The sequence below is a fragment of the Panthera tigris genome, chromosome B2 (genome assembly GCF_018350195.1).
Source record: "Panthera tigris isolate Pti1 chromosome B2, P.tigris_Pti1_mat1.1, whole genome shotgun sequence".
In the NCBI taxonomy this organism is placed as follows: domain Eukaryota; kingdom Metazoa; phylum Chordata; class Mammalia; order Carnivora; family Felidae; genus Panthera; species Panthera tigris.
The window spans coordinates 134,010,257-134,025,664 of record NC_056664.1 but is presented as its reverse complement, the minus strand read 5'-3'; the positions used below and the strand labels follow the sequence as shown (position 1 = coordinate 134,025,664).

The window sequence follows — 15,408 nt, the reverse complement described above, 5'->3', positions numbered from 1 at the left end:
CACACACAGCATGAGAGGGGAAGAGGCGGAGAAAGAGGGAGACACAGAATCTGAAGCAAGCTCCAGCCTCTGAGCTGTCAGCACAGAGCCTGATGCAGGATAGAACTCACAAACCCTGAGATCACGAGCTGAGCTGCAGTTGGACGCTTAACAGAGCCACCCAAGCGCCCCTTAAATTTGCTTTATATTGCAGTTATTGCACAAGTGCACTGTTTTAGTGTTCCTATACTGACTGGACTCTGTTCAGAGCCATATTGGTGAGGAAGGGCGCCCCAATTTCCTTCCACTTTGGGTTTGGTGGTTACCACACTCCCATGGAAGAGAATTGGCTCTCCGCAGCCACCGTCCGTTTGGTAACGTCCGATCCAATCAGGACTCCGCGGGAAGGGGCGGGACTGAGAGGCGCGCGTGGTGCCTCTTGCTGTATCTGCAGCGGTTGCTTTTGGCATGGAGGAGATTTATGCTAAGTTTGTGTCTCAGAAAATCAGCAAAACCCGGTGGCGACCGGTACCTCCGGGGAGCCTGCAGACCGCCGAGACCTTCGCTACGGGCTCTTGGGACAATGAGGTACCTCCATTCCCGGGCAGGAAGTTCCTCCCTCCGCCGTCTCTCCTGGAACCGCGCCGTCCGCGTTGAGCGCGCGAGCTCTCGGCTTCTAGCTTCTCTCTCCTTCTCCCTCCCCCGAGTTCGTGTCTGAGGCTCGGTTGTCGGGTACCTCAGCCATCGATGGTGTGCTTGAGCCTCGAATCTCTTGTGCTTTGAAGTATCACCTTACCATTTGTCTGAGATGCTTTTAAAGCAAGGTTGCTTTGAAAGCAATACAAATTTTAATTTTCGAGAGTTTGACGTTTATTTCATCTCAAGGGAAAACTTTGTGCTTTACAGGAAAATTATGTTTCGCTGTGGTCTATTGGAGATTTTGGGAACGTTGACTCTGATGGAGGATTTGAAGGAGAACATCAGTTATTGTGTGATATCAAACACCACGGTGATGTCATGGATTTACAAGTAAGTCTTTGTAATATCGAAAAGCTAACTTTTAAAAAACTGAGAGTAATTAGATATCTAAAGGACCTTAAAGTTTGTCTAGTTTCATTCCGGCTTTACAGGAAACTGAGTTCTCTATAGGTTATGATTTGCCAACATTGTATAGCCACTTAATAGCAGAATCAGAACTGGGGAAGGGGGTGCAGATTTCATCTCAGTTTTCGTTTTAATCTTGATTTGTTTAATTAGTTGTCCATCTATTTGCCAAACGTTATTTTGGGAACTTTACATAAGTGTAATGTAATTTTCATCACATGTTTGTGAATCAAGTGTTCTTTGTCACTAAGTGACAAATACTGTGCAAGGCACTTTGTATGGTTTTGCTTTTTGAATTCTTATCACAACCCCCTAAGTGGAGATTACTTCTTCCATTTTAAAGGTGTACCAAGGCTTAGAGAACTTAACTTGGCCAATGTCTCAAAGCCAGTAAAGTAGAGGGAATGGAATTAGTAAGTTTTCAAATCCTGATCTGTAGGACTTCAAACTCCCTGCATTTTCTTCTATAGAAAGCTACCTGACTCTGAGAATGATTATTTTCTAAACCTGTCTGGTAGCAGTCCAAAATTAAATCAGTTATAGGCAAAGGAGTTTAGGGGGAAAAATTGTTATTTATTCTTCATGAAAATCCTCTTGTTTGAATAGTGGTTTTTACTTTCAGACCCATCATCACATTTTATTTGTTTAGCATTTATAGGCTCGTTGCGTTTTAAAATTGTTATGCTAGTAATTGGGTTAACCAAATGGGCTTCCTCCTTATCAATATTTCTGAATCTATAACAAGCAGGAATTTTCTATTTAGTTTTTTGACCAGGAAAGAATTGTAGCTGCTTCATCAACAGGATGTGTAACAGTTTTCCTTCACCATCCTAATAACCAGGTAAAGAATTTTTGCTTGAAAACTGAATTTGTATTTTAATTATTTTTAGAAGGGCCTAAACAGGACTGTATTTAATAATGACACAAATAAGTTTCATACTCCCAAAATATGGAGTGGGAAGGTATCATATTACCTATGTTTTAGTAGGCTAAGTCTAGAACCAGGTTTGCGTCAGCCTTTACTGAAATTGGTTATCTTTAAATTCTGTTAGTCCTGACCTATCAGTATATTATTCTGGCAAGTAATTTTCCTATAATTTTCTCTCTTAAGTTGCTATTCTGATCTGTCAAAGAAAGAAAGAAAGAGCACCTTCTAGCTCAGGTATCGTGAGAACAGGAACAGCTACTTTGCTTCTGTGAATAGAACCTTGGTTTTAATTGGAGAGGATAGACTATAGGAAGACTTGACATTTTTTTCAATGCCTTGTATATTAAAAGTCTGAATACTGACCTTCAGAGCATAATGGTAGGGCAGTCCTTTAAAATAGTCCCATGTGGGGGCACCTGGGTGGCTCAGTTGGTTAAGCATCCGACTCTTGGTTTCATCTCAGATCATGATCTCATGGTTTGTGGATTTGAGGCCTGCATTGAGCTCTTCATTGACAGCGTGGAGCCTGCTTGGGATCCTTCCTCCCTCTCTCTCTCTCTCTGTCTCTCTCTGTCTCTCTCTGTCTGTCTCTCTCCCCTCCCTCCCCCTCCCCCTCTGCCCTCCCTCACTTGCTCTTCTGTCTCTCTCTAAAAATAAATAAACTTTTAAATAAATACATAAATAAGATAAAATAGCCCCATATCTAGTAATGGTTTTAAGTTGCTGGAAAAGAGTGTTTGTTTAGATTTTCAGATTAATAAAGGTCATTTTCCAAATAAACATGCTTAGTAAATATAAGACCCAGATCTTTTTAAGTAGTTTTCTTAATGAGGCCACTTAGAAAATGCTATAGAGGTTTATTTCTCAGATGTTGGCTAATTCCCTTAAGAATTTAGAGTTGCTTTTGAGCACCTAACTCTCTGGGGTGTCTGTCTGACTCAGTACAGCATGTGACTCTTGACCTTGGGAGTGTAGGTTCAAGCCCCACATTAGGTATAGAGATTACTTTAAAAAAAGAAAATCTTTAAAAAAAAAAGACATAACTAAAACCATATCTTTAATTTGAGATATTTGAGATACAGTAAAACTGGTTTGGGAGCGTAATTCGTTTTGGAAACATAGTTGTAGTCCAAAGCACTTGTGTATCAAAGCAGATTTCCCCATAAGAAATAATGGAAACTGAGATGATTCATTCCACAACCCAAAAATACATAAAAATGATTACAATACTGTAATATAATACAAAATAATAAAATTAATACAAAATATAAAGAAAAATAAATGAACCTGCACTTACCTTTGAAAACCTTTGTGGCTGGTGTGAGGGAGACAAGAGAGAGGAGCGTTATTGTGTAGGATAACTTTCACTTTCACTAACAGAATCACTGCTATCTGTTGGCTCAGTGAAATCTTTTTCTTTTTGTGCAACTTTAACAAGAAACCTATTCAATGATGTAGAATGAAGCAAAGCATTCCTAAGCTTACTCTTGTATGAAAAAGTAAAGGACTGTCCATAGATGCTTTGAAGTGACAAAAAATACCCTAGTGCCAGTTTGTGGGCACCTTCCAGCATTCTGAAAAATCACTGATTTTCTGCCAAACACCATGGCCTGAAACCAAGCATTTGAGCACGGAAGACAATCACCCACAATCCTGCCCCTCAGGCACGCGTGCAAGAGAGAAGAACCGTTGGCTTAGTTGTGATCATGGGATGTTTGGCGTCCTGTATTACTCGTATTGCAAGACAACACTCGTTTATCAAGTTAAAATTTATTAGAAATGTTTGTCATGTGGAACACTCACAGAACGCAGAGCAAGTTACTACTTACCCAAGGTTCTACTGTATTATTGAGTAACATTCTTTTTTAATCTAACCCAGTGTACACAGAGCTTTGATGAAAGTAGTTTCTAAGCTTTAGTACTCAGAAATACAAAGGAAAAAGGAGAAAGTTACTCTTTGTCTAGAAGGGTGTGAGACAGAATTTTAAAATAGTCTTTATTCAGGGGAAAGTGCTAGTTTTTAGGGCTTTGCTTTGATTAATCGTATTCCCACTTCTGACACCTAGACTCTGTCAGTCAGCCAGCAGTGGACCACAGCTCACTACCACACAGGTCCGGGCAGTCCTTCCCGTAGCAGTGCGCCATGCACGGGTGTTGTGTGCGACAACCCAGAAATTGTCACAGTTGGAGAAGATGGTCGAATAAATCTCTTCAGAGCTGATCACAAGGAGGCTGTAAGAACCATAGGTAAGAAAAATCCTATTTTGGGGCGCCTGGGTGGCTCAGTCAGTTAAGTGTCTGACTTCAGCTCAGGTCATGATCTCATAGTTTGTGAGTTGCCCTGTGTCGGGCTCTGTGCTGACAGCTCAGAGCCTGGAGCCTGCTTTGGATTCTGCGTTTCTGCCTCTCTTTACCCCTCTCATGCTCATGCTCTGTCTCTCCCTGTCTCTCAATAATAAATAAACTTTTAAGTTTTTAATAAGTTATTAACATATATTTTAATATATTAATTGTTAATTATAGCATATTAAGCAACTACCATGTGCTAAGTAAACACAGTGCTGTGTTTGAAGGATGTAAAAATGTACAAAGATTTTTTTTTTTTTTTACATTTTGTTAATAACTTATTTGTTTTAATTTATATCCAAGTTAGTTAGCATATAGTGCAACAATGATTTCAGGAGTAGATTCCTTAATGCCCCATACCCATTTAGCCTATCCACCCTCCCACACCCCTCCAGCAACTCTCTATTTGTTCTATTATATTTAAGAGTCTCTTATGTTTTGTCCCCCTCCCTGTTTTTATATTATTTTTGCTTCCCTTCCCTATGTTCATCTGTTTTGTGTCTTGAAGTCCTCATATGAGTGAAGTCATATTATATTTGTCTTTCTCTAACTAAATTCACTTAGCATTATACTCTCTATTTCCATCCATGTTGTTACAGATGGCAAGATTTCATTCTTTTTGATTGGCAAGTAATACCCCATTGTATATAGGGGCACCTGGGTGGCTCAGTCGGTTAAGCGTCCGACTTCAGCTCAGGTCACGATCTCGCGGTCCGTGGGTTCGAGCCCCGCGCCGGGCTCTGGGCTGATGGCTCAGAGTCTGGAGCCTGCTTCGGATTCTGTGTGTCCCTCTCTCTCTGCCCCTCCCCCGTTCACGCTCTGTCTCTGTCTCAAAAATAAATGAACGTTAAAAAAAAAATTTTTTTTTTTTTTAAATACTCCATTGTATGTATATACCACATCTTCTTTATCCATTCATCCATAGATGGACATTTGGGCTCTTTCCGTACTTTGGCTGTTGTTGATAGTGCTGCTATAAACGTTGGGGTGCATGTGCCCCTTTGAAACAGCACACCTGTATCCCTTAGATAACAAAGTAAGATCTCTTTACAAGATGATAGGTCGATAAGGCACATATGAATGAGTGACTACAAAGGAAAAATAAACTTTTGGTTTTTTGTTTTGTTTGGTTTGGTTTGGCTGGAGGAGATTACCAAGTAAAGACTTGAGGAGCAAGTGGCAATTAATTTAAACTAGGTTCTAAGCCACAAATATTACTGAAAGATGGCACACCAGACAAAGGGAATAATGTGGGGACAGGATAAGTCCATTGAGAGAATGACAAAAAGTGTAGTTTAGCCCAACTTTAGATACTACTATAGGAGAGGTGACACATGAAAAAATGCTCCACATCACTCATCATCAGGGAAATACAAATCAAAACCACAGCGAGATACCACCTCACACCTGAATTCACAAGAAACGTGAATTGGGACCGGGTTGTGAAGTCTAATGTGCAGCTGCAGAGGTAACATTTTGTTAGGTGGACACCTCGAGAGCCATTGAAACTTTTTGAGCAAGGGGATGTTATCCTCCCTGTCATGCTTTAGAAGGATTATTCTAGTACAGTAATTCTCAACTATGCTTCACGTAGACTTGCCTGATGAGAGTTTCAACAACCCACCGCCCGACACCTGAATCAGAACTTCCGTGGACTGAGCCCATGAATCAGTTGTGTTGTTTATTATTCTTTTGAGTTCTGAGGTATACTTATTTAACTGTTAAGGACGATTGCCTGGAGTTTGGAGGAGTATCACAAAAGTATATGCTAAATTATGTGATATAAACTTAAACACTCTAGGAAAAGGAAAAGGACCGGTATACCAGTCTGGAAGGACTTCACGGAGCAGAGAGTTGATGAAACAAAAGATGAATTGATTTTTTTTTTTTTTTAAGATTCTATTTTTAAGTAATCTCTACACCCAGCATGGGGCTTAAACTTATAACCTTGAGATTAAGAGTTGCACGCTCTACCAAGTGAGCCAGCCAGGTGCCCCTAAGGATGAACAGATTTGAGATGAGTCAGCCAGATGACACAAGTTCAGAATGAGCTCTATAGGAAGGCTTCTATAGGAAGCCCTGAGGTTTGGAGTTGCTGGCTTAACCACTAGTGGAAGGTATAAAATTGGATAGAGAGGAACTTGAAATCTATCTCAGCAATGGAGGGTAATAATCTAAAGTGGAATAGAGAAATATGTCAAAATTCAGCCCTTTATGCAGAAAACATGTTTTATGAGTGATACCATTTTTCTATCAAAGGAGAGTCTATTTTAATGTATATATTACTGTTCCTTTTTACTATAGAAATTAAACTGATTCATTTAAAAGTTCACTTGTAATAGTTCAATTAATAGAAGGAATGTGATTTAAGATTTTCCTGGAAAAAAAGGACTTCTTAACAGGCACTACTGTTTTCTTAATTTGTAGACAACGCAGATAGCAGTACGCTCCATGCTGTAACCTTCCTTCGAACTCCTGAGATTCTTACAGTAAATTCAATTGGGCAGTTAAAAATATGGGATTTCAGAAAACAAGGAAATGAGCCCTCTCAGATACTATCACTGTAAGTTTTCATTTGTAATGTCAGTAGTGTAATACATAGTTAACGTTTGATTGTTTATAGCAACTGACTTTAAATTTTTTTAGTGTTTATTTTTGAGAGAGAGAGAGAGAGCGCGCGAGCATGAGCCGGGGAGGGGCAGAGAGAGGAAGACACAAAATCCCAAGCAGGCTCCAGGCTCTGAGCTTTCAGCACAGAACCTGACATGGGGTCCGAAATCACAAGCTGCGAGATCATGTCCTGAGCTGAAGTCGGATGCTTAACCGACTGAGCACCCAGCTGCCCCGTAGTAACTGATTTTAAACAATATTGTATTTAATTGCATTTGAAGAGAGAATGATCACTAATTAAATTTGATAAAGCAAGTATAATTTGATGGGCTTGGGATTCCTGTGCTGCATTTAGTAAATATTTTTGTATTGATTCAGAGCCTTTATCTCTGAAGTTTGTATCATTTAATGGGGAATTTATTTTTGCTCAACAATTGATGCTACTGATAGTAACTATTAAAAAAAATACAATCCAAGATATTTTTTTCTGAGCAAAAATCCCCTGTGTGTGCTATTTTCTCTAAGAATATAGAATGTGTCGGGGCACCTGGGTGGCTCAGTCAGTTCAGGTCATGATCTTGCAGTTCATGAGTTTGAGCCCCGCATGGGGCTCTTTGCTGACCGCTCAGAGCCTGGAGCCTGTTTCAGATTCTGCCTGTCCCTCTCTCTCTGCCCCTCTCCCACTCATGCTCTGTCACTTTCTCAAAAATAAATAAACATTAAAAAAAAAAAAGAATAGTCAAACCATAAGAGACTCTTAGATACAGAGTACAAACTGAGGATTGATGGGGGGCAGGGGGAGAGAGGAAAATGGGTGATGGGCATTGAGGAGGGCACTTGTTGGGATGAGCACTGGGTGTTGTATATAAGCGATGAACCATAGGAATCCACCCCCAAGACCAAGAGCACCCTGTACACACTGTATGTTAGTCAATTTGACAATAAATTATATTTTAAAAATAAATAAATAAAAATAAAATGTCCGAAAAAAATAAAATGCACTTTTCATTTTAAAAAATTAGAAAAGAGGAATATAGAATGTGTCAAACTGAAAATAATTGTATAAACAAAATATTAAATAAGGTAGAAGTAAACACTGTCCTGTTTAGTTGACACATAATGTTTCTAAAATGCCAAGAAATGGAAATATGTTTGCACATCTTACCATCAGATGATCTTGCTCCTTATGTCTCCAAATTGTAGAGAGAATAAATTACTTTGGCCTTTAATTCCCTCCCAGAGTTCTAGTATTTGGAAACATATTTAATGCACTCAATTTTTGGACACAATTTAAGTTCAACCAGTGGCTCAGGCCACAGAGGCCATCATTTAGTTACTAGAGGGAAACATGTTTTCATGGATTGTGCAAAGATAAATTCTACTTGACAGCATGTTTGATGTCATTGTATCTCCCACAAAAGGACTGGTGACCGAGTGCCCCTCCACTGTGTTGATAGACATCCCAACCAGCAGCATGTGGTAGCCACCGGTGGCCAGGATGGAATGCTGAGTATTTGGGATGTTAGACAAGGTACTATGCCTGTGTCTCTGCTGAAAGCTCACGAAGCTGAAAGTAAGTGCTATGGAGATGCACAAGTTTTTGTTGGGTACTAATGTAGGCAGCTTTCTGTAACGATACATATGGATCATTTTACGTTGTAGCTTTTGGCTGCATTGTATAACTGTGTAATAATTAATCACTTTTCATTTGACGTTTAGGTCCTTCAACATATGTTTTCAATATTATATCCAAAACCACAGTGATTATTCTTACATGTTCATCTTTATGCCCTTATTTTCTTCGGGTAATTCTTTAGAAGTAGAATCAATGACCCATAATGTTTGCATAATTTTAAAGTTGCAATACATGTTATCAAACTGTTATACATAAAGATAATACCAGTTTATATTGCCTATGAGAGGATACCCTTTTCCCATGCAAATGTAGGCCATCATTATTAATATTTGCTAATCTGTGTGTTCTTCAATTTTTTGTTGTACCTGTTTTGTTTTTTAAAAAGAGCGGTAGATAGAGGATCTTGTCTTTTTTTTGTTGTTCATCTTTTGATTTTAGTGGGGAGTTGTTGACTGCATAGAAATTTTTCGTTTTATCACCATCTTTGATACCATGACTGGGTTACAGTTTTAAATTCTGACTTGAGAGGTTTATATTAAGCCCTACTTGAGTAAAAGTACAAAAGAACAAACACACCAATATTGCAACTTCTCAGTTTAAGTATCACATTATTACCTTGGAAAGATAAATGACTTTTAAGTTTATATTCAAGAAGCAAATAAAAGGATAGAATTATTTTGCCTCTTCTAATTATAACCATGCCCAGGAAAAAAAAAAAAAGAAATAAAAAGAAATAGGTTATGTCCTCACAGAATCTGATGTTGACTAAGCCAGTGGTAGTAAAATTACAGACTTTCAGATCTCTTCTTCGAGCCCCTTTTTTAACTGCTAGACTGCATTGCTGAGCAATATACAGAAATGTAGTAGATTGTGATGTATTCTTTTGATTCATCCTGACTCTTGGCTAGAAAGGAAATATGATGTTAGTATAGAGGTTTGTTTTCCATTTTGAAAATAAATATTTAAGAATCTAGGTTTGTACATTCTGCTTCTGGCTCTACAGGCTGTTTCGTTTCACTATGTCTTAATGAAACAGTATCAATGTATTTTACATAGGAATTTGCCCAGAACATGCTTTCCTGAAGAAGGTGAGCTTTTTATGTTCTGTGGCATGATGCTTAATTGTGGTAATGGTCAGAATGAGAATTGCCAGGTTGCAAGTATGTGCCTTATAATAACTTTATATGCTATGCCCTGGGCACCTTCTATGCTGTCTCTTTAAGCTTCTAATCCAGAATCACTGAACTCGTGTTCACACTACCTGTTTTATCTGCACACTGCAGATAATTTCCTAAGGCGTCCTGGCCAGTCATTGGCTCCCATTTGTCTTTTGACACGGGAAGTTCTCTTAAAGTTTTAGAACTTGAGGGGTCCTAAATCCCAAATTGGCTTCTTAATAGCCCTCCATCTGAAACTGAGTCCAGATTCTGGGAACATTGCTAGGTTTTAGTTTGCTAGGAGCTAGTTGCTATTTCTGTGATATATACCAGAATTATCCGGAATCCTGACATGAAGCAAAGTCGAAATTCATTTGCATATTACTTTTATGGTCTTCTCTCTCAGTCTTTCCAGTAATAGAACCTTCATATGTTAATGACACAAGCATTAAAAATAAGAGAACTTACAATTAAAATACTTTTAGGGGCTCCTGGGTGGCACAGTCGGTTGGGCGTCCGACTTCAGCCAGGTCACGATCTCGCCGTCCGTGAGTTCAAGCCCCGCGTCGGGCTCTGGGCTGATGGCTCAGAGCCTGGAGCCTATTTCCGATTCTGCATCTCCCTCTCTCTGCCCCTCCCCCGTTCATGCTCTGTCTCTCTCTGTCCCAAAAATAAATAAACGTTGAAAAAAAAAAAATACTTTTAGAATTCTCCCATTGTCATACTTTTCCATAAAAAGATGTAATAGGTTGGGGCACCTGGGTGACTCTGTTAAGTGTCCAACTCATGATTTCAGCTCAGGTCATGATCTGGAGGTTTGTGGGATCAAAGACCCACATTGGGCTCTGCACTGACAGCAAGAAGCCTGCTTGGGATTCTCTCTCTTCCTTGCTCTCTGCCCCTCCCTGAGATGTGTGTGCGTGGGTTCTCTCTCTCTCTCTCTCTCTCTCTCTCTCTCTCTCTCTCTCTCAATAAATAAACATTAAAAAAATGTAATAGGTCAAATGGTTAGCCTTTATTTTCATTCATTTGCTGGCCCAATACACAAGTAGATTTACTTGGCTTCTTTATCCTATCTACATGTTATAGCCATTTGGAGAATTATATTGTGTCTTTTCTTTAATTCTGAAGCCTTTGATTTTTATCACACACTTGGGGGTTGAAGGTATGTAGTGGAGTTAATGGAAGATGATGCATAGAGACTGGGTTTTAAAGTTTGTTCAACCAATCTGCACAGGAATTAGCTTCTTGGTTCTTATCTTTTAGTGTGGGAAGTTCACTTTCACCCATCCAACCCAGATCATCTATTTACTTGTTCTGAGGATGGATCCCTCTGGCATTGGGACGCCTCCACAGATGTACCTGAAAAATCATCACTGTTTAACCAAGGTAAAAGGGTTTAATGAAGATTCTTGTGTGTAATTTTGTTATAGTTTCAAATACCATACTAGAAATTCTCAGATTTTTAACGTTAAAGGATGACAGAATGTTTCCATTCTTCTGCCTCAGGGTAAATTCTAGTATCAGGGCTTGAAATCTGTCAGCTGCTTACTGCTGTACTGCTGATGACCACAAATGTCAGAAACTGGCTAACTTCGCACAGCCAGAGGTTTTCATGCTACGTTTCTGAGACTGTCCATTAAATAATCAACAGAAAGACAGTCAAAATCTGCCTTGCCTAACGACTTCAAATCTGATATCCATATTGTCCCATGGAAATGCGAGCATTTAATATCACTGAATGTGCATTTGGTCAAAAATGGTGATGTGTGATAATGGATTTATCACTCTGTTATTCTGAGAATAAAGTTTAAAGCCTAGCCTTTTAACAATATCAGTAGAATTTCAGATGTTTCCTAATACAAAATTGGTCTTGAAAGCTGTTTTCCCCTTCTCTTTTCTTTTCTCACAGGAGGAAGAAGTAGCACTTTTTTGTCTCACAGCATTAGTAACCAGGCTAATGTTCACCAGTCTCTTATAAGCTCCTGGCTCAGCACTGATCCTGCAAAAGACCGTATTGAAATCACAAGCTTGCTTCCCAGCAGGACTTTGTCTGTAAACAGTTTGGATGTTTTAGGTCCTTGTCTTGTTTGTGGAACTGATGCAGAAGCAATTTATGTTACTAGACAACTTTTTTCATGAAAATACTGTAGTTACATGATTTCAGGTAAAGCATATAGTTAGCCTTTTGAATTACCACTTCTATGCGTATTTTTATGATTGGAAAATGTGAAATTGGCAGAGGAAGCTTCAGTCACCTATTGTTGATGTTGATGACCAGCGTTGGTTTTTGTCAGTTGAATGTTCCCCTCATAGTCGTAGAGTCTGATAGATGACTGGTGAGAAGAGAATTGGAACATGTAGAAGAATATTAGAGGGATCCTTTTGCTGATGTAGACACTGCCTTCAAACAGGCTGTTCTGGACAGCTCGTGGACCCAGCTCTTCATTTTTGATGTTGTGAGACTTAATATTCTCAAACCACCAACAGGTTCCTGTCCTTTTTATTGACAGTGTGAGGGATATGCCCCTCCCTGGTGGCACTAGCAATGTTGATGTTTATCCTTTATATTGTAGATATTTTCTTCAGCCCTTCCACATTTTCTTTCCTTAATAAGTTTAATAGACTTCTTCATAAAGAATTGAATAGAACAAAAATGACAATTTTTTTGTAGTGTTCACATTTTTTTAAAGGAAAGTGTTAGGACAGGTTAGAGTAGGTTTGAACAGAACTATATCAACTGCTTGGACCCAACTTCATTTTTCTTGAAAAAAGTACATTTTTCCTAAGGATTTTTACTTTTGTTTAGTTTTACAACGTTGTTCAAAATTGCCAAACTGGACATTGTGCAATAAAACAGAATTTGACATTGATAAGTGATCCAACTTCCAAACTGAAATTTGAAGATCACGTGTATAAGACTAGTATGATGATGTGATAAGAGTAAAGATGTCTTTACTCTTTTGATGTCTGTCTTTATCTACAGTGCTAACGATGACCTAACTTGTAGTGTTTTCTTTTGTTTGTTTTGAGTATAGTTGACAAAATGTTCCATTAGTTTCAGGTTAATGTGTAGTGCCTAAAGACAATTTAGTAACTTTGTCTTTTCAAAGTTTGTTAAATTAAATGTGTTATTGAACATCAAGACTTTAATGACAAATCACTGCTATTAAGCTCTTGGAGCATGTATTCATTTACTTTATTTATAATTCCAGTGGTAGTAATTATGGTAAAGTTTTGTTTTTCTGTCCTAATAAATATTTTCAATTTTTTAATCCCACCTTACCTCAGGGCTTTTGGTTTGGGGTTTTTTGTCAACATTTTTAAATGGAATACATAAATGTAATCCACTTTTTTATATATATTTGTCTCAAAAATATTTGATATAATTAGTAACTTGAATTGCAAAGAATCAGAAGAAAATGTTGCCATAGGAATTTTTAATGTTTATAGTTTTATTTCTGAGACTAATTTTTAAGATTTTCTGTCATTACAAAAGTAATTCATTACAGGAAAAAAAGGCAAAAGAAAATTGTAAGTGCTTATAATGTTAAACAGAGACAATTCATAGTCTTTTCATTCCCTTTTCCATCCATCAATGTGTGTGTGTAATTTGTTAAAAATGAAATATATCATGTTATATTTATCGAAATACATTCCCCAGCAGTAATCACATGGTTTCCATAATAACAACAGAGCTATTAATTTTCCGTTGACTATTTCCCTTTATGTAAATATCTTGCTGCAGCGCAAATCTCAGTGTCCCTTTCTTTACCCTCCGGGCATTCTCCCATCCAGCAGGCTACCACCCGTGCTCTGAGTGGGCCCTGAGTTGATATCCCTCTTGGAGGACTAGCTCCTGGGCCCACATTTTTCATGCACAGTGAGTGGTAAGCTTGCTATGCCTTTGCTTTCCTCTGCATTATAGGCTGCTAAAAAGTTGAAAGGATTCATGTATGTTGCTAGTACCATTCTCTTGTTTCCAGCAGCAATATATGCAATTTCCCTAGATTGTTATAGTAAATAATTGATAGAGGGAGGGAGCCAGATGTGTAGGCTTAGAACACTAGCTTGGGCTGGAAACAAGTTTCAAGGTTGAATCTTTGCTTTGTTTTAAGAGTATTTGTAACCATGAGTAAAAGAAAGTATATTTGAACAGTGATACATTTCCTATCAACTGAGGGGTTCTCAGATTTAATAAGAAACATAAGCTTTATGTAGTATAAATAAAAACCCTAATTTATAAATTTGTTCATTGTCACTGCCTGTATTCACGAAGCTATCAAATAGTTTCTTCTGAAGGCCGCAGGATCTCAGAGGTGGAAGGTACCTTGGAGAGCATCTCTAACCTAAATTTAACTGTCACTTTCAGAGCATTCGCAACAAATTATCATCCAGCCTGCCCTTGACAATATACTGTGATAAAGTTTCCTATTTCCCAATGCAGTCTCTCCTCACTTGGACAGCTCTTATTGATGTAGCCTTATGGCAGGGTTTTAGTGTATGGATGGAATAGAAAACAATCCTGTAAAAAAAAAAAAAAGGTAAGAGTCATGTTATTGTGGGTTAATGAAAACAATCATGTGATCCTACTGTGAGATAGCCAATCACCAATCAATTTACTGAATTTGCATCATGTTGGGGTGCTTTGGTATAAGGTTTCACTAAATAAATTCATTTTCATATACTCAACTGAAACTTGGCTTTCGTTTGTCTTCCTGGGAGCCACAAAAAAATGTAATCTTTCATCAGATATTCAGGTATTCAGAACTACATACCCTAGCTTGTTGGGGTAAACTTTTTTAATCTCTTCAATGGTTTCTAATGGGCAAAGCCTTTCTTCCCAGTATTTCTTGTCCTTGGCTAAATCCTAACCCTTCCAAACTCCTTTTTGATGTCATATTCTCAAGAAAGCCTTCCCTGGCCTCAGACAAAAATCATACTCTGCTTTAAGAGCCTGTGCTGTGCTTGCAGCTGTATTAGCAGCCAGTGTCTATTGGACCACATGCTCGAGAACAGGGCATGTTGTATTAACAGCGTTTAATACAATGTCTGGTCCATGGCAAACACTGAATCGGTGCAGAGTGAGCTGAACTAACCTCACAATCATGTTTTCCTTTGGAAAAAATACTTCCATTTGCCAAAGACCATCATTAAAGTGTGACTTGCAAAATGAACACTTTCCCGGGTGGTGTCTGCTTTGCTCAGAGTCCGACAGAAATCTTAACCATCCTGGTTCTTGGTACAATATTCCTTTGTAATGCTGTCTTAGCTTATTTTCACTATTCTGACGTTTGTTCAGTTAGACTGCTGACTAGTTGAACTTAAACCGTTAGCCTTTTTTACACGTCTATTATACTATGCTTCCCCTATTCTTGAATTAATGTCGATGACTTTGATCCTTACTAGAGGTCAATCCCTGTTCTACAAAGACAAATCTTATTTCCATAGAGGAAAGAACTAACAATCTCTTTTGAATGTTTTCAGCAGAAGCTGATGATTTCCAGAGTTGCTTGTAATGTTCTACAGTCTCCCCCATTGGTTAGGAGATAGGATAAATGTACTGAAGTGCATAGGCCTACTCCTTGAGTCCTTCCAATTATCAGTGACACGTGAATCATTGGTATTTGGCTACAGTTACTGAAATC

The 15,408-nt window shown here is 38.4% G+C and overlaps 1 protein-coding gene across 1 annotated transcript; it reads left to right on the top strand.

Moving 5' to 3' along the window:
- The first annotated feature begins 398 nt into the window (after nt 1–398).
- Nucleotides 399–13,040, top strand: NUP43 (nucleoporin 43). The gene is made up of 8 exons (XM_007086885.3): nt 399–567; nt 886–1,008; nt 1,847–1,924; nt 4,078–4,258; nt 6,785–6,920; nt 8,389–8,540; nt 11,027–11,149; nt 11,673–13,040. The coding sequence occupies exons 1-8, from the start codon at nt 448–450 to the stop codon at nt 11,900–11,902; spliced, it is 1,143 nt and encodes a 380-aa protein (XP_007086947.2). The 5' UTR covers nt 399–447; the 3' UTR covers nt 11,903–13,040.
- Nucleotides 13,041–15,408: the final 2,368 nt, after the last annotated feature.